Consider the following 24,516-nt stretch of genomic DNA (forward strand, 5'->3'; position numbering starts at 1 on the left):
TGTAACACAAAAGTTTTATTGTATTCAGCCTTTTATGGTTCGGAGCCCGAATTTAGTAGGATGAGGGTTGGTGCTAGACAAAAGGGGGTAAGTAACCTAAGTCCACCGTAAGCTATCGAAGCGAAAAACAAGGGGGTGAAACTTTTAAATACGGAAGCAGAAAAAAATGGGAGCGTACCAGAGTAATTCTGCCAAAATATCTTGCAGGCCTCACAAAAAATCTTTATACATTTGCAATATACACTCGTAATACGCACTTGGTACACTGGTTGCTGGAACCTGAGAAATTATTAAGATAGATATTATAAGATAGAGATGAACATCACCATGCAGATTCACACCTTAGGCTAAGAAAAACACATATGCGGGGTCAAGGTCATTATAAGAATGTTTTTGAGAAGACTATGTACCACTGGGCTCCGAAAACAAGCGCAGAAATTGAGTTGCTTTCATTTAGCAGTTAACAACACTGTAAGTAAGTAAGTAAGTCGTGGTGGCCTGGAGGTTAAAAGGCCCGCCTCTCATGCGTGTGGGCGCGGGCTCGAAACCTGGCAAGTACCAATGTGATCTTTACCGAATCATATGTACTTTCTAAGAGTATTTAGACACCACTGACGGACGGTGAAGAAAACCATCGTGAGGAAACCTGGTCTTATAATTTCATATTATAAGATTGAAATCGCCAACCCGTCTTGAGCAAGCGTGGTGATTAACGCTCTAACCTTCTCCATGTGAGAAGAGACCTTTGTTCAGCAGTGGGCTCCTATAGGCTGATGATGATGATGATGAACACTGTAAGTGACGTGTCATAACAGTTAAGCTATTCAGCTCAAGTTATTCATCCAGCAATGTATCGAAATATTTGATTTAGATTAATGCTTATAAAAAAACTTAAGACAATAGCTGATAGAGAATTTACTATGATATTTTATGACTGAAATGCAAAAGTTGGCACACATCGTCGGACAATCACTGATACTGTATGTTCGAAGAACAGTTTCAGATTTTTTTTCAATGTTCTTACAATAATGGCCCAAATAATGTCCCAAAAAGTGGCCAAAGCCAGTATTTATAGTTTTCAAATACAGATTAATACTGTAATTGTACAGTTCAGTGAAATGAAGCCATTCCCTATTACAATTAATTATAATCAGTCATAAAAATAATCCTAAGGGTTAAAGTATAGTAGGGGTTATAATTAGTACGGCCAGATGGCGCCACGTAGTTAGAAAATTTAGTTTTAACGAGAAAAACAGTCACGTACTAAGTTGCTCAAAGTGTGTCTACAAGAAACTAAGTATTATTAACAATTGTTTGCAACAATATGTAACATATGAACATCTGAAAATCCTTAGAATATGTCTACGGAAAAACCATTGATTAATTTCAAAAGTAAAAGACTAGGTATTATCATAGATGCTGTGGGATTAATTAAACATTAAATTGACTGACCCAATTAGTGAAAAGACGAAATAAAAGAGCAGTAGATGTCCTTAATTATTTTATTTTTACTTATGTGAGACACATGCATAAATTTTACTTACTATCTTTTAAAAAGCAAGTGACAACATAACAGCTTTATTTAATGTAAATCTAAAACTATATCTCCATCAAGTATAGATAAGCATAATTTGAATCGAATCTAAAGACATTGAATTCATCACATTTCTTAATAATCTGATCTAATTCATTTATTAAGTACTAACAACATGTAGAAACTTAATATTTATGAAGTACCATATTAGATGAAAAAAACGGCATCCCGCCAACATACTAAAACCCATCAAATCAAATACATCCGACAAATGATAACAAAGTAATTCGCAAATTAATTTTTAATACAATAACAAAATAAAAATTAACAATATTATAATTACACCATAAATTAGTTTCATTGAGCTCGAAATATTTAAGACATCGATACTATTCTATCATACATCAAAATATTTAATAATTATGAAGGATATATTTTCACTAGTGAAATTAAATAATGCGGAAGATTGGAACGCCGATCGTTTTGTTACAGGCGAATTGGATGATATTTTCGTGAGGGATCCTAGACTAGTACAAAGACTAGACAAAAAATATGTCCGTGAGATATTTAAGTCAAGCTTTAAGTACTGTGTTAGGCCGGCGATTTGCGTTACAATTTTCCGCAACTACCGTACATCCTATTCTATATACTTCAATATATTTGATTGCTATACGTATGACTGAATGGATCTCGTCCATCAAAAAACACTACACAACTATTTTTTTTTTCCTCTTTAATTATTTAAACATACGGACAAATATATTTTTGTAAACACAGATGTAATTATAAACTAAGGGGATATCAGGGTTAGGGAAATATTGATATGCCGACCTAATGTGACATTCAAACGATTTAATAATCATCAATAGACAAAGTATTTTCAAATATCGAATATGCATCAGATTACGTGAACATGTTTATAATTAATACATTAAGATCAAATTGTACGTACGTACGACATTTATAAGAAATTGTATAGTCAACATCAATATAACATGTAGTGTTTATAGTCCATGTACGCAACACGATGCCACAATGTCGAGCAATTTCCGCCTTAGGCTGTCCCTGATACTAACTTACACAAACATATATTAATGGGCGACAAGTTAAAAAGTTAAGTTTTTAGAATTATAAAAATATATATATATATAAGAAAGGAAAGACAAATAATAGACCTCAATACGGACCGTTCGACTTAGGATCGTACGAAACAGCTATGGACGTGCGACTTTGACCCGATCATATATTATAATGTAAATTTTGTTATATTATACCATAAATATAATTATTTTGACAATCGACAGGGCTCCGATACATATTATTTTTAGTGCCAATTCATATACATATAATAATACCCTGTCCTCCCGCTTCTTATTTTATACACAACTTTCTTAAAACGGTCATCAAAAGAAATATAACGGTATATTAGCTATACCATACATCAGTCCACATGTTGATGTATTTTGAAGAGAAAGTTGAAAGATCAGAATAGATATCTCTTTACAATACAAATGACTGTTTGTTTCAATATTATATTGTGATGTTTAACTTTTTAACTTGATACCACCGAGCTAAATAATGATGCCGAATCCTTTTATTAATTAGAGCTGCTGCGTTCTGGCGACTTCCGCGTACTCGTCCTGGAATATATATATGAAACGAATATTAGTCACAGAATAAAATCCATGAAAAAGTATAGGAGGCTTCACGGTACTATAATTAGTACCATAGACTGCTATGTAGTATTGACAGTATTTATAGCTAGTTTATATTACCTGGTCTGGTTGAGGAAGCGTGCAGTGGCGACGAACCGGCGCGGCTCGTAATCCTCGGAGACGGCAGCGCGCTCGCGGGCGATGCATCTCATGTGCTCGCGAAACGCTGCCCTCAGCTCCTCGCCCTGGACGCTGCCCAGAGACGATACCTCGTTCACGCTCTCTGGAACGCAAAAACATTTGTTACAAAAACACAATAATATAAAAAAATACATGAAATCAATAAACATATATGTATATATTTTACCAGCGATGAACGCGTTCAGTGTCGTAGGAGGTCGCGACTGTCGCACGCATCTACGTTTCTTCGGAGGCATGCCCGAAAGGTAGGCATCACTGTAGGGCTCAGCGGTATCACGATGTTCCTGCTCCTGTACATCACGGGTGAAAGTTGGCACCCATTCTTCGCCCCAATGTTGCGCTATCGACTCAGGTGGTACCTACAATATATTCGAAATAAAACCCGCACCAACCAAAACTTTGAAAACAAACACGATACTACACCCAGCTAAACTGTAACCAAATCATCATATCGGGTAACACTGTTACTGCCAATCGATCTCACATTGCCGTCTGATGGTGTTTTATGTATATGATCTAATGCACTTTTTGATGTTACGGCATGAAAGTTCACATATAATTTGAATGCTTGTGATTTCTTTTATTGATATTTACACTTGGTGAAGCGGTGGAGCAATATTGTTATTTTTTTATACTTTTTATTCATTATAAACCGGATTTTTTTATAAAGGCTCTTTGCTGCAACTAAGAAAGCAAAAGCTGTTACCAAACACGACAACGTTTAAAAACTATTAATCTAATATCGCACTGAAATGACGTTCTACGAACTTAATTTTAGACACACGACTTTATTTGCCTTCAATGCAGTGCATTATCTCATTTTTTTGTAATTTATATCAAAATACAGTTCGCACTACTACAAGCTGCCTAAAATTAAAATTATATCACAGAATTTAGCTGACGTTTTGAAAGCACGATTACATTAATAAATTATATAAAATCAATAAATCGATGCAAATTAACATACTTATAAGCTACAAGCGCAATCTTATACACAGCCAAGTTGACAGAAAACCCCATCATTTCCATGGCAACCACGTTAAAATTTTGAAAAACCCTCTTTTGGATACAGATACATCAAATTGAAAGAAAAACACCGAATGTAAATATCGAGTTTTTATTACCTTAAGGCCAACAACAGCAATCCTGTTGCGGTCAAGCTACTATATAGAGAAATAAGTTTATTTTAATATCATATTAAAATAAACTAAATTATGGGAATTAGTCATTATAAAATTTCAGTACATATGTACAAGACGTTCTCGATAAAAATTACACTGTTTTATATTTAAAATAAAACTGTTTGGTCTTCAACAAAAAAGAGCGTCCAGTAACTTACGATGGAATATTAATACTGAAGCTAAATCTTATATCATTTTGGCAACGCGTCGTTAATTTTCATCCTACTTTTCTTCTTGTTTTGATAGTGATTGGGAAAAAATAAGTTGACGACTTAATTCGAAACACAAAGTTTTATTAAAGAGGTTCTCTATGAAATAACATTAATACACATTTTTTTTCTGAGCATAAGCTGATTTTCTTCTTGAATCGTAGACCATTCTCTCAATTGATGAACAAACACTAGTCTCCTAATATCTCTGGATCGAACAGAACTTGATGACCCATGTTTACGATTTCTTGCTGAAATATTCCAACGTATTCCCACAAAGGTCCAAGTGAGACTTCAAGAGTTCAAGTTTCAATAACATTCTATAACCTTCTTCTAGTTCCTTTATAGTGATCTTTATATTCTGACTTTCTCAAATTCTAAAATATATTTATTATATATTTATAGTTTTCTTATTTTTTATTCCGAATAATTATTTTTCGGTGTTTTTGAACGGCTCCAAGGCTCTTAACCCGGTGTCAAGTAATTTTGAATTCGCTATCTTTCTTTATTTTATTTCCGTATGTGTGCGCCTACAATAATCATTTTCCAATACAGTTTTTTTTTAATCTGCTTTTATCGCTATTTCTACTAAGTGATTTTCTGCAGATTCTTACGTGTAGTTTCTGTACATTAGTGTCTCTTAATAAAATATGCTTTAAGCCTCAATTAGAGTGGCAAAGTTAAAAATTTTTACTCATACTTTAATGTTTCTCTCTTCTAAGGATAGAAAACATTAGAAACCAACCGTTTTTATTTTTTATTAACTCTAAAATGTCCACTATATTGCGACTTTTAACGTCTGCAGCTTTTTTCATATCGAGGGTATAACATATGTATTGGGGCTTTTCTTATTTCCTTTGTTGCTACAATTCACCTAATACTTCCCAATCACTGGCCACATGTTTAATACATAAAATCTTTATTATTCATTAAGTTAAATACTTATTACTTCTAATAAAAGATCACACTGTTGCAATCTTGATCTTTAAAGTTCCAGCACCTTATTTAGACAGTTAAAAGCGCAAAACAAATTAAAGCGCTTCGTAAAAGTAAGCTATATTGTGCTAGTGCTTCTATCTTCTTACCACGGCTCGAACGAAGCTTCAGTAAAAAAGATTGTGCAACAAAACGGAAATATATTTCCACGATAAGAAGAACTTGAATAGGCCTTTACTGTGAAGAGAAGGTTTCGTAGGCGAAGTTGTTTCAGGTTAAATAAGAATGACTCAATTCCTCTCCAGAAAACCTCAGAGGTTTGTCAATAGTAACTGTCTATACACAAAAGTGGGGTATATAACTATATATAGGTGAGGTAGGTAGGTTATGTATAGTGAATGGTATAAAAAAAAGTCTTCCACTTATCCAGTAACTCAAAAATTTCAAAAATATTATACAACACTTATGAAGTGCCAATTTCTTCTCTTGATGGAGATAGTAAAATCAAATAAGTCACACACGTATCATTTTCACTGATCACTCCGATTTTTCTAAATAAATATACACCTAAATGGGTGTATGTAAGACAAACAATATTTAATAAGCGCATTTAACACAACCACGTCATAAACCAAAAAAAAAACCCACTCGTGAATGCGGTGTGAGAATAAGGAATGAAACGTAAAAAATGACAAACAAATAATTTTCAAGTGTCCTCAACAAACAAAGTGAAATACTACTGTTTTGCATGTAACATGACCAAACACAGTGTAATTTTGATTTAGTTTTTTTACAATTTAAATTAAGTGTATTAGCAATTGTTAATGGCAAATGAATTCAATGAATATATGGGGGCAAAATCTCTCTCAAAATTGGGATAACTAATGTTAGTAATAATGCAACGGTCTTATTCATAAAAAATGTCATGTTCTTACAAACTACAAAATAAACTTTTATAAGAGAATTATCAATAATGAGCCATTGATAAATCTCAATCTATACAAGTACAATAATAAGATTGTGTGACTTATAACTTAAATATGGTTCCATCTTATTATAGTGACCGTGTTTTTATGTTAAATTATCTTCTAATTATTTGTTGCTAATTTTTTCATTACATTATCATAACCCAGGATTTACACTCGCGTACGAGTCGCGAGACGAGGCACGAGCCGAAGCACAAGGTGACAGTTTAAATAGTCGCTCGAGAGTGTAAATTACAAACGATTCAAGTCTCAATGCACTCGGAATAAGAACGGTACGCAGACAGACAGAGTACAAGTGCTCCAAACAATAAAATAAGTTTTCGGGTGCTCAGATTGAACTCGAATATATTATGCTGATTTGTTCTGGGTGGTTTCAAAACACAAAGTGTTTAAATATGTCGTCACTCATTTAACAAATATTGTAGTCACTTTAAATACTAAAATGTTTTAGTACATTGAAGTTTATTAAATGTAAACGTTTATCAAGAAACAGACTAACTCCCGCGGGACATAGTTGATAGCTCTGTTGGTTAGTTAGAGCATCAACACTGATCGCTTAGGTCGTGGGTTCGAACCCAAACCAGTGACAATTGTTTTTTTTTTGTATTTTTCATGAAATGTTTAGACATTTATTAATTTGGTTGGTCTTAATAAGTTTGCATCGTCAGAACACACACGAAGCGTCGCCCGTTTTTCATGCAATAACCAAGGTTAACACTATAGTGTGTAAATATTTATGGATACTCAATCTATATATACTGTTGATAATAACACTAAGCAAGTTGTATTATTCGATTACTTTAGATATTTTTGATGTCAGACATGAAATTAAGAATATTGTAGCATAATGAAAAGTAGCAAAGAATTAAATTAATAAAAAATATGTGAAAAAGAGGCCGACCGCTTAGTTATTCAGGGTACAAATATATAACAAGTCAGGTCATAAACACTGTTACTTTTTTTTTACTTTTTAAATATTTTGAATTTTGAACACCTGCATTGTTTTAAAAACGTCGTTCCATTTTGCCTTATTTCACATATCACCTGGCACAAAGTGGGCATGGAGCTACTTGAAAAACTTGGTGTCAGCTGTATCTTACTATCAACAGATACAACAACACTTCGTCTTCCAAAGACCAGAAAAAATCGAAGCGGCCGGGTGTTGTTACAACTGCAAAGGCTATTTATATTATTAAAGCCAAAGTTCGTCGAAACCTCAATATGACGCAGAAAATCTTATATTAAAACTCTGTGTCGTATTGTAACACAAGAACTAAAGGACATATCCTAAATCAATATTTACAATTAGAGAGGGTAGATCGATCAAAACGCCTTCTGTCTCGATACGCATATGACTGGCAAAGAAAAATCCTGTTAACTGGCAAAAAAAAACTAAGTTTTCATGATTGAAGAACACTACAATAGGTACAATGGTAAGGTGTACGCTCATATTTGTAAAATAACTGCCCAAGTGATGGTAAATGTACAACGTCATCCTGCGTCAGTGATGGTTTGGTGAGGGCGTGTCTTATCAAGGAGTCACAAAACTACAATTTTGTGAAAAAGGAGTGAAAACTCCAAAGCGTATCAATCTTGGATCACGTTGTGATACTTCTCAGAGAAAAACTTTTTACAAATCCATAGAATCATGGCCAAATAGATTTAAAACCTAAACTAAATGCATTTTCATTTGTCACAGAACCTTTGGCTGAAGTTTTTTTATCGGTTTTGAAGTTTGCTTTCTCTGTAGGTTTCGTGGTGTATGTCCAATATTATTCTTAAGAGCAAATACTATTGCCTTCACCAAATGTCATATTTTAGTAATCCGCTGTCATTTTTTTTTGGAATTTTAGAGAGGATAAACAGTATCTTAGAATAAATAGCATAAAATATATTAAGATTTTTTTTTATATTGAAATTAATGTACCAAATGTAAATATTCTACTTTGTATTAACATTCCCAAAAATGCCATCGGACCACTGCCTATTATGAATTTTATTGAAGGTTTAATAAGGCTGTTGACAGATAATTCTTAAAAATATTTAAATATACCACTTCACATTTGTTAATAGTTTAATTTTTTTTAAATAAATACGCATACAAAATGCAAAATACCTATTTCAAAAACAGGTTTTCCAAGTAAAGTAAATAATTATTTAACAGATTTCTCTTCTACCAGTTCACAAAGATCTTCTTTTACATCCTGTCTTTAACCCCACAGTCATTCATAGGGATTCACAAGATTCGGTAAATTTGGGAATTTTTTTTATTATATTCTATTAAAATAAAAAACTATTTATTTATATTATAATATTTTTAAAAATAATACTATTCGAAATATAAAATATTAAAAGTATTTCTCATTTTGTATTCGTATTACAAATATTCAATGTATCTGTCCCAGTATTGAAGTTTATGATCGCCTTTAAACCTTCAAACATTTTTTATGAATAAGACCGTATGGGTTGTGTTAATTTCATTTCATCTGATCTCAAACCGTAACCAGAATAAATACTTACGAATAATCCAGAGGCATCTGGCTTAGAACCAGAGCCTGATTTGTTAGCTCGATTCACCCTGAAAAAAAAAAGAAAATCCATTCCATTAATTGTATCTGTTTTAATAACAATAGTATAGGAATTACGAAATATTTTATTTCAATGATATCATCGTTTGATACTGTTTTAGATAATAATGAATATTGTTATCTATATATAAAATAATTTGTCATCATTTATCTATAATTGCCAAGATAACTGTGGACACTGTTCTGGCAAATTGTTTTTATCCTACCGAAATAATTTATTGTAACATAAGCTGTATGTTTTTTTAATAAATAAATAATATATTTACTTGCGGTGACGTAAACCACTCGTAACTCTGGGTGCTCCATATCTGACGAGTGTGACATTAGGTGCACCCTGCAGCGGTGTCGTCGGCTGAGCGAGTTGCTCCCTCGGCGTAGACGTCTTGGGGAATTTTGAAGGCGTCTTCTTGTTTGAATTCTTTAATGTCCACGGCTTCCGTGTTGCGCCAAACAAAACTGGCGAGAGTGAATCGACTCTCGATGAATGATGTCTCCTGGACTCGTCCCTTCTGTGCTGATCGCGTGACGTCTCGCCCTTCGGTGAATTATCAGACGAAGATTCGTCTTTGGACGACATGTCCGACGAGGATTCCTCCTTGCGGTCGCAGCCGGCCACTGGTGCATCTGATTCCTCTGAATCAGCATTATCATCACGTGGAGACATCGGCACCGGCTCGGGCCGAGGTGACACGTCCATTGTAGTACACGGCTCATTCATCATTACGATCGCGGTCTGCATAATAACATGCATAAATTTAATAACTACGTTGAGTAAAACATCCTTAATAACATTTATAATCAGACGAAGCGATTATGTCTTATTTTTCATATGAATTGCATATAATGTGTATAATACCGATGTGGAAGGCTGCTGTTCCTTGCGACGTATGAACTGTGCGAAGTGGAGCCTGTTATGTTCAATGCGGCAGATCGCAGCATTCAAGTTCTCCATCGACAGGCTATAGAGAAGATCACGTACTGGTTCTCCAACATTCTGCAGCAATTCCGTCTAAAAATAACATAGGTACATAATTATATTACTTTTTTTATAATATCGTAATTAAAGTTTTAATTACGGACATAAACCACGAGAATGTTAAGAAGTTGTCTCATGTAATGTATTTATAAGTCATAGTTAATAAACACCAAGGATTAGAAACATAATATAATTTGTTTAATTAATAAATCTTTACCAAGAAAGAGCGGTATATCTTCTTAAGACCCTCAACACCCTCCAAGCAACAATAAGAGATGACTCCGCATAGTTCGTAGAAAAGCCTCGGGTACACGATCCGGAAGCGACGAGAAAATACTTCAATGTTCTCAATATCCAGCACCGTCATAGCCTCATTCAGGAAACGTAGGAACACAGCCTTCATTGAAGCAGTCACATCCACGTTGGGACGAGTCGGCGTTATAGCAGTCTATATAAAATTGTCATATATTATTGTATTTCGTATTACATATCATATATTATTATATTTTATTCCCAATACAATACATATCTTATGTTTATTATAATTGAATATACTCACAACGCGGTTAATAAATTCGGCGTGGCGCTCGAATATCAGATCAGCGAGGTGGCTTTGCGTGCCAACCTCGTACTCGCCCTGCATGAGATCGCGCATGTACACTTGGAGACGATAGCGCAGTGGTTGCAATTCGTCCGGGACCAGAGTTCGACCCCCGGTGAACGATATGGCCTCACGCTGTTTGATACGTACATTTTTATAAGTGACTATTACTTGTTATTTTAGTAATTTACTTCAATCTGAAAACAAGTTTTTAGTTTAAACCAGCATTATTAAAACTACTTACCAGAGTGACCATAGTAGCTATCATGAGAGACTCTTCATTAATGGCGCTCCTGTCGAAACGTTCGTACAAGGTCTCCACGTTATTCTAAAAATAAATCAATATGGCAATATTAAGTTACAGGTAATTTGTTTAAAAAATATAATAGACACTCGAAAGTTAATGCTTTTGCTGGCTTCTTTAACAATAAAGAATATTTAGCTTTATTTATTACTTGAAAATTATATTTACGAAATCGTTTACTAAGGAAGGACGATTGTTACTTAGGCTGTGTTGCATATATAATTTAAATCATGCAGAGTACAAGAGCTTTAGAAGAATTAAACAATCAACACTCACTATCTCATCCAAGGCCCCAATCAAGTTAACAACGAGGCTAATTTAGTATTTACATACTGAGCTTTTTTACGAAAAGTACAATTATATGACTAACCTGCACGCGTTGACTGTTATCGTCACGAAGCAGAGGTCCGCCGGCCAAAGACGTCTCCTCACTGATAGTACAAAATAGTTGAAATTAAATCCAAAATCGGAACAATTTTTCTTAGTGGAAATTATATGTGAGGTTATATTTTAAAAAAGGATTGTAATTTAAATACTATATGAAGGTTTATGTTAAATATATTACCGGCGGCGTGTTAGCTGACGACGGGCGTGATGACTGTCGCATTGAAGGAATCTGTCGTATACCAAATTGTTCAAGGACACCGTCTGACCGCGAGCTGTGTTCGTGCCTTGACGACGAGGGGTGACTAAAACACAAAAATATATATTGGTAACACAATAAATACTATACAACCAACATTGTTACTTCTATGATAGTTGTTAATAACAAATTCGTAAACATTCACCTACCTTTAGTTGCAAAATATCCAGCTGTCGGTTATGCAATATAAATGAGTATAAGCCTTAAATTATATAAATACGTACCCGGTTTGTGAAGGCAGTGGAAATGACGTATTTAATGGAATGATCGAAAAATAAGACAACTGAAATAGACACATACGTGACGGATACTTTCAAAATAAACTGTATAAATTGAATCATGCAAAGTGGAATGCATGCTGGCTTGTCATGCAAAACATTAAAAGCCGAATAAATTTGACACATAACATTTAACAAGCCTATCTCAAGAGTTATCCGTCAATACTGTCCCAGGTGAGCGTGATTTTGATTCCATGTTAGTAATTTACGCGGGTTAAATCTGTCTAATACATACACAGCCTTGGAACGCGTCGCGTACTAGGATTTGTATTTTGTTCGGTATTGGTCTGATTCTCTTGAGATTGTTCTTGAGCTGGTGTCTGGTTTGGGTCGGGTTGTTGGGGCGGAGCGTTGTCCGCCTGCATTGGAACCTGACCTTCACCGAGACCTTGACCTGGCACATGGGCCTGTTGCACGTGGGCGGTCATAGCTCCCTCCATCCCAGCAACGAGACCCTGTCTGATAACTGAGGACACGATGTTCTGCAACAGATCTGCGCTCGGAGCTGCCTGATTAGCAGCACCCCACGGCATTTGAGCTAGATATACTGTGGAAACGTGTAAAATATTTAATATCTACAAAATCCAATTTAAAAAGTGCCAGCGAAAAAAAAAACCAAGCAACAACAATAATTGTTTGGTAACAATAACGATATATACTAACTTTGTGATCCGTACAGAGGTTGGTTACCTCCGGTAACTCCCACATCCGGTTGCAAGTTCAGAGTTGGAATTGCAGCAGTGAAAGTACCATTAACCGGAGTGATCTCTTCCATACTCATAAGTACTTCAACTCCCCTAATACCGCCAGGTTGTCCCAATCCCCTAAACAGACTGTCAAAATCTACAACAAAAAGTCCCATAATAATAACGACGACAATCTACTACGTACGGTGTAAAAATAAAAATAAAAATAACTCGTTTGGACAATTGGTTAGAATAAAGTGCACAAAATTAAATGGAGATAATTAAGGGAAGTGATAGAAATCATGCAAAATGTTATACAGATTCTTGAACTAAACTTTTTAAAGACAATTTAGACATTTAAAGTTACATCGATACCACACACAGAACAGAACACCATACGAACAGTATCACAGCATTCATTAAATCTTAGCCGGCAGTGCTTTGAATATAGAAATACAATATTAGGATCTCCTAAGATTTAACCAGTATATGTACATGTATAAATAGTATTTCCCTTAAGAGATCCATTAAGTGCATCAAAATGTGTTTCAAAAGCTGGGTGAAGTTTGAATGTTATCGTATAAAGCGATTATTGCGACTCCTTTGCCTTCATGACCCATAATAAATGTCTTACCGTTCATAGATTGTGGGCGACCGCCCAGATCCTGACCCTCCTGGCTCGGCATTTGATCGTTCAGGTTTTCAGCCGTGGCTTCAAGCGGAACCCTGGTTTCTATTTCTACTTGGTAGGTAATAGGATCTGGCTGTATATCTATATTGACGGTCGGGTTACCGGCTTGTGAACTGCTGGGTTGCGGGCTCTCGGTGGACGGACCCGCGCCGGTCGATGAAGACGCGTTTGTCTGACGACGGTTAGCGGGTGTTTGCACAACATTAATGTGCGCCTACAGTCATATTTGACATCATTAAAATACGCGGCAATATAAATCATTGATGTATTAGTAAAAATTGATATTTTGAGTTTTTTGGGCGGATTTTCTATTAAAGAAAACTCACCTGCAATGGCAAAGGGTGGCGCATCAGAGCCTCCGACATGAGACGAGAGTTGCGATGAGCCAACATGAGTCCAATATCGCTCACGACATGGTAGGCGTGAGAGAAGCTATGGTACAACTCTGCGGCCAGATCAGCGGTGCGCTGGCGACGTTGGAGTACGTCCTCTGTCAGCTGGACCTGGTTGACATTTCTTCAGCTTTATTTCTATACTACCCAACTTTTGCACAACATGCATCTAAAATTCGTCAATTTAGATGTTTTTATGTACATTATTAAGGACCATTGCTTTTTAGAATAAATGAAGAGGATTTTAAATGTACTCGTTCAAATAATATACAATTCTGGATACAAATATATTTCCTGTATACTTTTTAGAATACTTCCTAGTGACCTACTCATTTTGAATTTTCTTTCATTTTATAGTTTGTTCTTAAGCTGGTCTACCTATGTTTTTTTTAAAGACCTGATGAAGGATAAAAAACGTCTGGATAACATTATAAATGATACTCCTTTAAATTTTAATGGATTTATAAATAGTTATTGATGTACATTTCTAGTTCTGGGGAAGTTAACGTATTTTTTTTGGTGTGATGTCGGTTATTCCAACGTAACGTCCGAAATTTCAGTATACTCGTATACTCACATTCGAATCGCTGGCTTCATTTAGCGTCATGATGTATGCCTCCCTGAAGGGAGTAAACTCATTATGCAACTCGTGGAGCTCAGCTACGAGCTGGCCGAACTCAATAGGAGGCGTGTGGTAAGCAGCCTGAGCCTGACGAATCCTATATAAAAGATATTTATATAAAATAATTCTTATTTTAATTATGCCAATATTTATTGTTCAAATGCCTCTAATCCTATGTTTAATTGAAGACAATTTTTTAACGAATACTTTTCCTAGCCATACAAGTCTACAAATACAGAACACAAGATACAAGACAAATCTACAGTATACAAGATAAAATATATATTTCACATTCCTAGGTTGATTTGATTTTAGACTCATAATTTCGCATAACCTGAACCTGAACCTTCGCATAACCTGAAAGAACCTGAACTTACTTAAAAAATATATTAATTTAATTTAGAATATCTTCTATCTCTTTTCAAACCTCCACGCAAACAGGGATAATAAAGTTTGACATCAATGTCTATAAGTCTGTGTGTGTGTGTGCCCAATTTGGATGTGGTGTTTTCATTTCAAAACCAGTTTTCTTACGGTGGTTCCTAGCTTTGTTTTTTTTTTTAACATTAGTCCAGTAATGTAAGAGTATCAGCTCTTTCCCAAAATAGTGAAAGGCATTTTTTGCGTATCATTGATCGACGAATTATGCTTCTCGCATGTCAAGGTGATAGTTAAAACAGACTATGTTAAGGGGGATTTTTAAAATGCAATGAATTGTTGTGGGTAATTTAAAATGAGTATTATTATATTGAGAGTATTTCAAAACGGTCAATGTGTAATGCTCTGTGCCAATTTAAGTTTATATATAAATGAGATCAAATCTCTTCATGAACTTTGTCCTTTAACAAATTACGCATGCGCAAACTCAATCTCTTCATGAACTTTGTCCTTTAACAAATTACACATGCGCAAACTCTATCACGATCAATGATTGTAAAACAATGGGCTGCTGCGCAATTTCTGCATAATAACCTACCCTATGTTATCAAAACCCCTTCGACACATGCCATTCTATAGCATTCGTATCTTTATGAGCAATGTTAACGTCGTTTGAATAGATCAATAATTAAAGCAGAACAACTAACATTTATGTTTTTTTCTATATTGTTTCTCTCAATACAAAGACATAGGATATTTAGTCATGTTATTTTTCTCCTTTGGGATTTACGAACACATTTGTAAATTATATGTACACAGGCATTTGAAATAATATTGTAATGTTTTTAACAGTAAATCTTCTGAAACACAGACATTACTCATAAACTACGTGTATTCAAATATAACTTCTCCGCTAAGAATATACATACGCGTACAATTTATATCTAGAGGGCATATTATACGAACTTTCTGATTTAGTTCCAGCGGGTACATTAAATATTTCTTTTCTATCATAACGTTATATGAATGCAAAATTTCATATCAAAAACATTTACAACTGACTGATAGATATAACACCTTATATCAAATTCATGTAAGTACTGTTTGCAAGGATTCACAACTATTATTATTGACTAACCTGCGTCCGCGACCCTCGCGGGTACCTCCGGTGCCTTGATCGAGCTGTAAGAAATTATGTAAATTAATTTTATACAAAAAAAAAAAATATAAACTAGTACAACCCAAAGCCTAAACTATAAAAAAACAGCGGTTCCGCAATCACGTTCCCAAAAAGCCGGTTCAAAAGTTTATCACATTCTTTATTTACAGTTGCATAGCACAAACTCCAAGCAGTGTTAATGTCCCATCCCATAATGATACTAATGAGGGTTAGAATGCTTTGACTTTATTTATCCTCTTGCTGCGTCCCCATTTCTGCGTTTTAAATCTTTATATATATATTTTTTTTTAATTTTTGTAGGTATTTATTTATAAACGCATTAATGTTAACATAGCTTTTAGAGTTCTCAATATCGTCGCTTAGCTAATCATGTTTAGTACTAATAATTTTTATGTAATTTTTTTAATCTATACTTATAGAAATACTTATAGAAGCGACGCATACAAAAATATTATGAATCCTTAAAATGATAAAATTTCCTTAAATTTTAATATTTTATATTGAAATTATGAAAATTATACACTATTTCATTTTTATAGCGCAAAATTGCTTCAACTTTATCTTTTTTTTTACCATCATATCAAACCTACTTTAGCTATGCGACGATGTATACAGCCAAAATCAAAAGTATTTAAAAAATATATTCATGAAAAGGAAAATCTATTTGTAAACTAATATCTAAGCTATAACTATAAAATATATTTGTTTGTGACTGTATAAAAATCATAAGTCAAAAGCCATGCGCATCATTTATCTACGTGGCACGGACTGGTTGATCCTCGGTTAAACATATTTAAAAAAAAAAACATTTAATAAAAAAAGTCATATTCAATTATAGTGCATAGAATCAACCAGTCAGAACCATATAGACGCGTCTATGATCAACCTGATAAAGAAGCGGTCTTTGGTGGACTTGACACATCACCTCATCTGGCACCGAACTAGATTCTCCCTGGCTTGTTCTGGGTTCCAATGGATCTTCAGTTGAAAAACTACGTGGTTCCTACAGGCACAATATGTCAACAATTCATATATATAACAAGATAAATATCACCCCTTTTTTTTAAATTTTTTGCTCTAATTTTTTCTGGTGTAAATTTTTCGCTAGACGGTAATAAAATTTCCAAAAATAAAATTAAATAATAGGAGAGGACAGGAATTGAAAGGAATCGATTAAATTCAACTTGAACGAAACATAGAATGCTCATGTGGGTTTTTGTTACAAAATAAATAATAGGATTTTCTATACCACATCAACGATTGGAAAAGTATTATTTTAAATTAATATTTTAAAACTTGAAAAGCATATATATATATATATATACATATATTTTTTGTCAAATCACGCTGCAATATATTCCGCTTAACACCATAATATTTATTACATGGAGACAGATGTCTCTTATAATGATCATCTGTGTAAAATTTTTGCTTTAGGTCAAATTATTTAAAATTCAGCCGTGTACAGCGGCTTCAAGACTTTTCTTACATTACTTTCATTTTGTATGATAGCATCGAGGGTTGATCGTATTTCAATGATGAGACGGCGGAGGAAGTCCAAGCGCGTCCCAGTAGGAGACAGGGCGGAGCCCGGTGGCTCTTCGATCTCAATACCATGGGCAGTCGATGCCAAAGCCTAGAGAGACATTGTTATTATACAACTGCCAACTATATGTATAATATGTGTGCACTAGCTAGATCCTTACAACTATGTTGTATATCATATAACTCTTACCTGTTAGGCAATCGCACCTGCAGACAAATTTTTGACAAAAATATTTCTTACCATAAGGCGTCTTATCTGCTGTTGTGTAATGTGATTAAAATGAACAGCTCCATAGTTAATGGGATCCGTATTTAGATTGGTGAATGAGTTCATCCTTTCACGTTCCCTCTCGCGCTCGCGCTCCCGCTCTCGCTCCCTCAAGGTCTCCCGCTCTTCGACGCATGGCGGTGCCCTTTGCACCATGTGAATCACCTTCCCATGGACATCTAAAGACAAATTTTCATGGTAATAATTGTAAACTAAGTAAAATCTATGCCTGAATGTATTCATACTCCTCTATTGCTTACCATAGTCAGCTAGTTTCTTTTCATCCGCAAGAACTCTGCCACAAAAGATGAGGCGCTGAAGTCCAATTTCAATCCCCATCTGCTCCTGCACTTTCTCTTTGAGCTGTGCCACTGTAATCTACAACAAAAATTACAGAATGGATACAAAAAAAAAATATGTAAAATTTAAATTATAATTATTATTTTCATTATATAAATGTTTAGAAAAAGAAAACATCTCAATATTGCTATTGGCACTTTAAATGTATGCATAGCGAGCGACGCAATTCATTGTCATCCATTGCCATTGCTTCATATTAGAGCCGTTCCCAGGCGCATATTCTAAATTCTAAAGAATTATACACAAAACCCTTCTGGCTGGCTGTCTTTCTAATAATTAGAATATGCAAGCATTGGAGTACTGAGAAGACCCCCTGTATCAATATTAAGTCAGTCTAAGTTATAGGTTCTCTAATAATAACCATTATATTAAAAAAATATCTATAAAAAAAAATCCAAAAAGAACTGACTTTCAACAGTGTACTAAAAAGAAGAAAAAAATTACTTCTTACAAAGTAATACGTATTTTCATTTGGTTTAAGTGATGGGTAAACCGAGCAATGGTGTCCATTATCCAAGCAATACTCCATATTGCAGACCTTCATTATAATCCATATAGGTGCAAAGTTCTCATCAATATAAGTGAATTAAGTCCAAACACAAGATAACTACTGTACTGTCTGTACTGTCTTCATCATCACACCCCTAATGACAGTCACCGTCTATATATCTGCAAAGTTCTTATCAATACAAAAATTAACGAAGATGAAAGACAAAGTATCTGCTATTAATCGTTGAAAAGTTCCCTCGACCGTCTCTAATCTCCGTCCTCAGATCTCATCAAATGGTAGTGCTTTAAAATACTCAATGAAAAAATTTAAAAACGTTGCCCCTACAATTTTTGTAAGTCCCTCTCGATTTCTCTGGTCTGCCCTCATCAGACCCTGGTTTCCTTATCATGGGCCCACCTTTAAAATATTTACTTTCCAAAAATGAAACAATCATCAAAATCGGTTCATAAACAACGTAGTTATCCGCGAACAAACATAAAAAAGCATATATACGGTCGAATTGAGAAACCTCCTTCTTTTTGAAGTCGATTTTAAAGCCCTTCGCCATGCATAGAACTTGACTGGCGCAGCCGGTAGCATTCCGGGTCGAATAAATAATTGAAATTATCTACGACGAACTTTTTTAAGCGTTACTACGGAATCCGAACCAAAAAATAAATGTCTTCTGAAAATATTGCTGCCTTCAGACTCAAGAGGGAGATGATGTGGTGAGTGGACCCTAAAGCTATTCCTACCTATTCTTTTCCTAATAAACCACAGATATGTGTGTCAATTTAATTGTAGAGTCCTTTTTAAAACTTAAAAGGTTGTTATAATTTTTTTTCCCTTCTTTTTAAGTGAATATAAATTAATATAATAAGATTTAATTGATTTAAAATAAAATGAATAAATTCAAATACAATACAGTAATAATAATATAATAATAGTTTGACCTAGCCTTAAATCCGCCCTTGAGCAGCATTTCAGTGATCCGCGTTCTGAAGAATGTATTGCTGTCGAAATGGAAACTTTATAATATTTAAAATAAGAAGTAACGAATCTTATCTAGATTTCTGTAACAGTATGCAACATACTAAACGTACGTCAAATGCTAGAATCAATTCAATACCCAATTCTAGCTTGCATGAAAGTAAAATAAAATATATGATAATTTAGCCATCTATGTGTTTTTATATAATTTACCCGAATATTTATTAAGAATTGTTCGTTTAAATGTATGCACCTCACTTGAACAGGCTTTAAGTTTATTATTAGAGGAAGTAAATTTCATGCATCGATATAACTCTCGCGCTTCCAAAAGCTGAATATTTTTCAAAGCGTAATCCCTCTGAACATCCCAAATTTAAATTTGGTATACCTCCTAGTAAACAAATTAAATTAAATAAAATTTCATTTTGGTTATCGACCTCAGTATAATCAAAATACATATGGGTACCGACCTCAATTTAATAAAAATTAAGTTCAAACAACCTTTGGTTATGGCCATCAACAATCAATGTACAGCACAGATGTAAGCAAGAGAACTGCTCCACCTGCTAAACGACAAGGTTTTCGCCTAAATCAGCATATTGTTAAGTAGAAAGAACCTGAGGACCCGAAGTCTCAATATCATAATTACAACAACCATAGTTTTCATGAAGAAATTAATGAAAATGATATGAAAAGCAATATTATTGAACGATTTGAAAATTTTTATTTTTTTAGTTCCCCTTACCGAAACCCAAAATAATACATTTAAATTGTAATGCACTTAAATTCCCTTATATTTATATTCTCCGTGATAGATACAGGCAGTTCTAGATCATTTATTAGCCCCAAAAAAGCTAATATTTCAACGATTATAAATATAAGGAACCCTTTAGAGTTATCAGTACTCATGCTTCTAGTCGGCATGATAAAGTTATTCTTATTCCTTTATTCATAACCTGTATTCAAAACCTGGAAAAATAAATTTTACATATATGACGTAAACGGACGTTACGACGGAATAATAGTAGGCGACCTTTTTATACAATGAGACGCTAAGATTGACATGAAAAAAGAAATATTTCATACTAGTACACCAGCTATACCCATTGTATATACACCCGGGAAAGTTATTCATTTTTATCTCCTATGTGAACAGCGAGTTAGCTTACCATCAAATTTACGGAACGTTAATGGTATTTTAAATTTTAGGAGGAGCATATAGACAAATTAAGGAAGGTATTTGACAGACATAGACAGACGAATTTAAAAATAAACGGTTAATTAGATAAATCTGAATTCTTACGTAAAGAAGTACTTTATCTAGGACATACAATTACGTGTGAAGGACTTAAACCTAATAACGACAATATCAATGCATTATATTACATAATATGCAGTATATAACAATTGACTCAAACTCAAACTAAGCCATTTCAGGAAATTTTCATAAATACATTTTCTATTGAAAGAAAATATTATTTAACGTTTATTGACGCCTTTATTAAAATTGGACAAGCAATTGAAATTCCTAATAGAACGAAACCGGAAATAGTAAGAACTGTAATCAAATACTTTTCTTGTTATGGAGTACCACTTAAAATTAGTGATGATCCTGGTACTGAATTGAATAATGGCTAAATATAATGTATAAAATATATATACATATAGGAACTGCAAGTAATCCTTATTCTATGGGTCTCGTAGAAAGACTCCATTCAATTTAGTAATTTATAGAATAGCCAAATATGAACATAAGTATACGGACGCAGCTTCAGTAATGACAAAGACGATCATGGCTTACAATCATATTCTATACTTAGAATGATTGTAAGCCATGATCATATATATTGATAGTAATCAACAACTGGATTAACACCCTTCGATGTATTATTCGGACATACTGAAGCTAGAGATACATTTAATGTAGATTTTGAAAGAATATATATGCAAAAATTAATTAAAGAACACGTGAAAAGAACAGAGTTTTTTTACAAAAAAAATTATTGGTAAAACTATTAAAACTAAGGAAAACTACATTAAGAAAAGAGGTGGTGAAACAGATTTTATAATAAAACAAGAAGATACTTTATTTGTTAAAAGGACTAACTAAAAGAGCAAAGATAAACCGCTTTATGATAAAGCTCAAGTAACTAATACGATTTCTGAAAATATTATCCCTGTTGTAATACCAAATGATCACAATAAGGAATGTTAAAGGACCTCCACAGGTACCACCTGCTGGTTCTGGTCTTGGTCCCGGTGATGTGGTCCCAGGCCCTTCAACTTCAAGAACTACAAGATCATCATGGAGTGCTACCATCAAGAAGAGGTAATGCTATTGTGAGCAGCGATAAGTGGACAGTCGCTAAAAGATTAGTTTTAAGACCTATAATAGAAAGTTTAAAAGATAAATTTTATAATTGTACCCAGTTAGATAAGTTAGTTAATAAATAGTAATTTCATTGAAAACCTTGTAGATGTTAGGATTCAAGCAAACAATATGAAAAATTTAACTTCATTTATTGCCATTAAATTTTTAGACCAAATAAGATCAAATTTCTTCAACTATGAAGAATAAAACAAGGCTTAATAAATCCTTTAGAAGAAATGTTAAGGAGTTGAAATGTTCAATGTTTTAATGTTCTGATGAAATTTCCCGACACAATACTCATCCTAGATGACCCTTGTGAAGTGAAAATTGGATTTATGACTCTGAAAATGCATAACATAATAAAAGAAAATGAAAAGCTCCCGAAAGCACCAATAGTAAACCTACCTTTAATATATGTTCTTAAAACACCTATCCTGAAATTCCTAACCTAAATCCTACAATGTTAAAAGGATTTGATTAAACAAGTCTGAAACCTTATGGAGGGAGGCGTTGCATCTGTTCAAACAAAGGAGTCACCATCGCATAATGCTGACCCGGCACCTAGAGCCATTCCCAGGCGCATAGTCTAAAGAATTATACACAAAACCCTTCTCACTGGCTATCTTTCTAATAATTAGAATAGGCAAGCATTGTTGTACTAAGAAGACCCTCTCGGGTTGCATAAATGTTAACATTATTATGTTGTATTAGTATTAAGCTCAGTCTGTAAGCGGAAGTCTAAGTAATTGGTTCTCTAATAAAATAACCATTACATTTAAATAAAATCTATTTTTAAAATACCCTTCGCCATGCATAGAACTTGACTGTCTGCTAAATATTACAAATTAATATAATTATGTTTATTAGTCTCCCAAAATTAGTGTTTTATGAGTTCGAATACTGGCAAGTAAATTTTTAAAACATCCATTTTACATTAAAGATGTGACTTTTTTTCACAGCATTAATATTCAATTATTGTATTTTAGGCATTTACTTGGTAATGAAACAATAGAACTCAATTTGGACTTTCATATTTTATGATAAATTCAATGTAATCAATTTGCAGTGCTTATACATATGCATACAATTCAAGTATTTTAATTTTCATGTCCTATGTGAATGTATTGATATACATTTTACTTTTGTGCTTAAACAGCTGGTTACAGTGAATTATACTTTGTCACTTTGAACTTTTGCTATTAAAGTGATTGTACTTCAGATATGTTAAGGATACTGGCAACATTTGTATAACAGGGGTTGACTGAAAATTTTAAGCCAATTTAAATATGTGATTATAAAAGTCAAAACTTTGATGTTGACAATATGCATGAGATTCTGTTATTGACGAGCTAAGGTTAATTTTCACTTTTTTTTTTGTTAGTCACCATTTAATAAAGGGATGTCTAGTATGTAATATATAAAAACACAAAAGGCAATATGGAAATTGTCTGAACATTAAATACTCTTAGGGTGTTAATCTTTTCTCAACAATAAACTTCAACTATCAAGAGGAATGTAGTACGCAATTATTGCTAAACTCACTTATCATAAAAGTTATTATGTTACGCTCATTAAAAAGACCTACAAATCGTTATGATTGCAATGAAAAGATAGTCAAACAAAAAAAAAATAGTGAAGCAGCAGCATAAGTCTTAATATAACAACCACGCCTCAGCTCTATGATACAAAAATCATTGCATCGATTTTATGGACATATACTATAACACAGTGAGCAATCTCTAACAAGATAATGTATATTAAACAATAGACTTTTTCTTACCTCATCGTCCACGGAAAACGGGTGATCCCGGGAATCTAGCGTTTTTATAGTGAATTCAATCATCTTGGTGAGAAAACATGAACAACCTCAGCAAAGTAGATGGTCGTCGCAATGGAACTATAAAACAAAAACGTTTTCTAATAACTTCCAAACAAACACTCTTATTACAACATACTTTATAATGCACGCACGCTTAAACAAAGAATTTTCTAATGAAAAGATAATTTGCAATATCTATGATGGTCTGTACTCGGGTAACAGAACTATGTGATTCCATACGCAAGACGAAAATGGAGTTAAACTGAAAATGCAGTGTTGCCATATTCTGAAATCGTATTTATTAATTTGCGGACAAAGTCGGAGGATATAATCATGAATAAAGTATCTTTTTTAATTGGAATCATTTAAATTATGCATTATTATATCATTTTATGATATTTCGCGAAATCCTAGTAGTTTTTTATATTATAAAAATCTGATTCTTTCTTGAAAAATTATTCCACTGATACCATATTAACTTCAGTCTTTATATCAATCAACCTCACCTATGTTTGATATTTTTTTATTTACAGACAGACGAATTTATTTATGCAAAAAATATTAAAATTTTATGTCTTAGCAACACCATCTATCCTAACGCAAGCGCGATAATATTGATTGGCGACGGCGCA

General features: G+C 33.7%; 1 protein-coding gene across 5 annotated transcripts; it reads right to left on the bottom strand.

Moving 5' to 3' along the window:
• Positions 1-1,488: 1,488 nt before the first annotated feature.
• Positions 1,489-24,164, bottom strand: LOC116777495 (large proline-rich protein bag6-like). Of its 5 annotated transcripts, XM_032671066.2 has the most exons (23): positions 24,037-24,164; positions 23,846-23,962; positions 18,115-18,232; positions 17,828-18,033; positions 17,531-17,677; positions 16,928-17,044; positions 16,000-16,043; positions 14,439-14,580; positions 13,796-13,972; positions 13,413-13,683; positions 12,756-12,935; positions 12,328-12,639; positions 11,737-11,860; positions 11,542-11,602; positions 11,112-11,195; positions 10,826-11,002; positions 10,484-10,714; positions 10,147-10,299; positions 9,557-10,023; positions 9,223-9,280; positions 3,557-3,749; positions 3,310-3,472; positions 1,489-3,174 (listed from the first exon to the last, which is right to left on the bottom strand). In XM_032671066.2, the coding sequence occupies exons 2-23, from the start codon at positions 23,906-23,908 to the stop codon at positions 3,132-3,134; spliced, it is 3,531 nt and encodes a 1,176-aa protein (XP_032526957.2). In that variant the 5' UTR covers positions 23,909-23,962; positions 24,037-24,164; the 3' UTR covers positions 1,489-3,131. The 5 variants fall into 5 exon arrangements, with proteins under 5 accessions (XP_032526957.2, XP_061382570.1, XP_032526956.2 ...); XM_061526586.1 differs by lacking the exons at positions 23,846-23,962; positions 24,037-24,164 and adding an exon at positions 18,666-19,352 and having other exon boundaries at positions 12,352-12,639; XM_032671065.2 differs by lacking the exons at positions 23,846-23,962; positions 24,037-24,164 and adding an exon at positions 18,666-19,349.
• Positions 24,165-24,516: the final 352 nt, after the last annotated feature.

The sequence above is a fragment of the Danaus plexippus genome, chromosome Z (genome assembly GCF_018135715.1).
Source record: "Danaus plexippus chromosome Z, MEX_DaPlex, whole genome shotgun sequence".
In the NCBI taxonomy this organism is placed as follows: Eukaryota; Metazoa; Arthropoda; class Insecta; order Lepidoptera; family Nymphalidae; genus Danaus; species Danaus plexippus.

Bases quoted from the DNA above. Each gene is read 5' to 3' on its own strand.
- LOC116777495 (XM_032671065.2), bottom strand. From the start codon at position 18,758: ATGAAGGTCTGCAATATGGAGTATTGCTTGGATAATGGACACCATTGC. The intron at 13,684-13,795 runs GTGAGTTTTCTT...ATATGACTGTAG, and splicing joins GCCACCCTTTGCCATTGCAG to GCGCACATTAATGTTGTGCA. The intron at 11,603-11,736 runs GTAATATATTTA...TTGTACTATCAG, and splicing joins CGTCAGCTAACACGCCGCCG to TGAGGAGACGTCTTTGGCCG.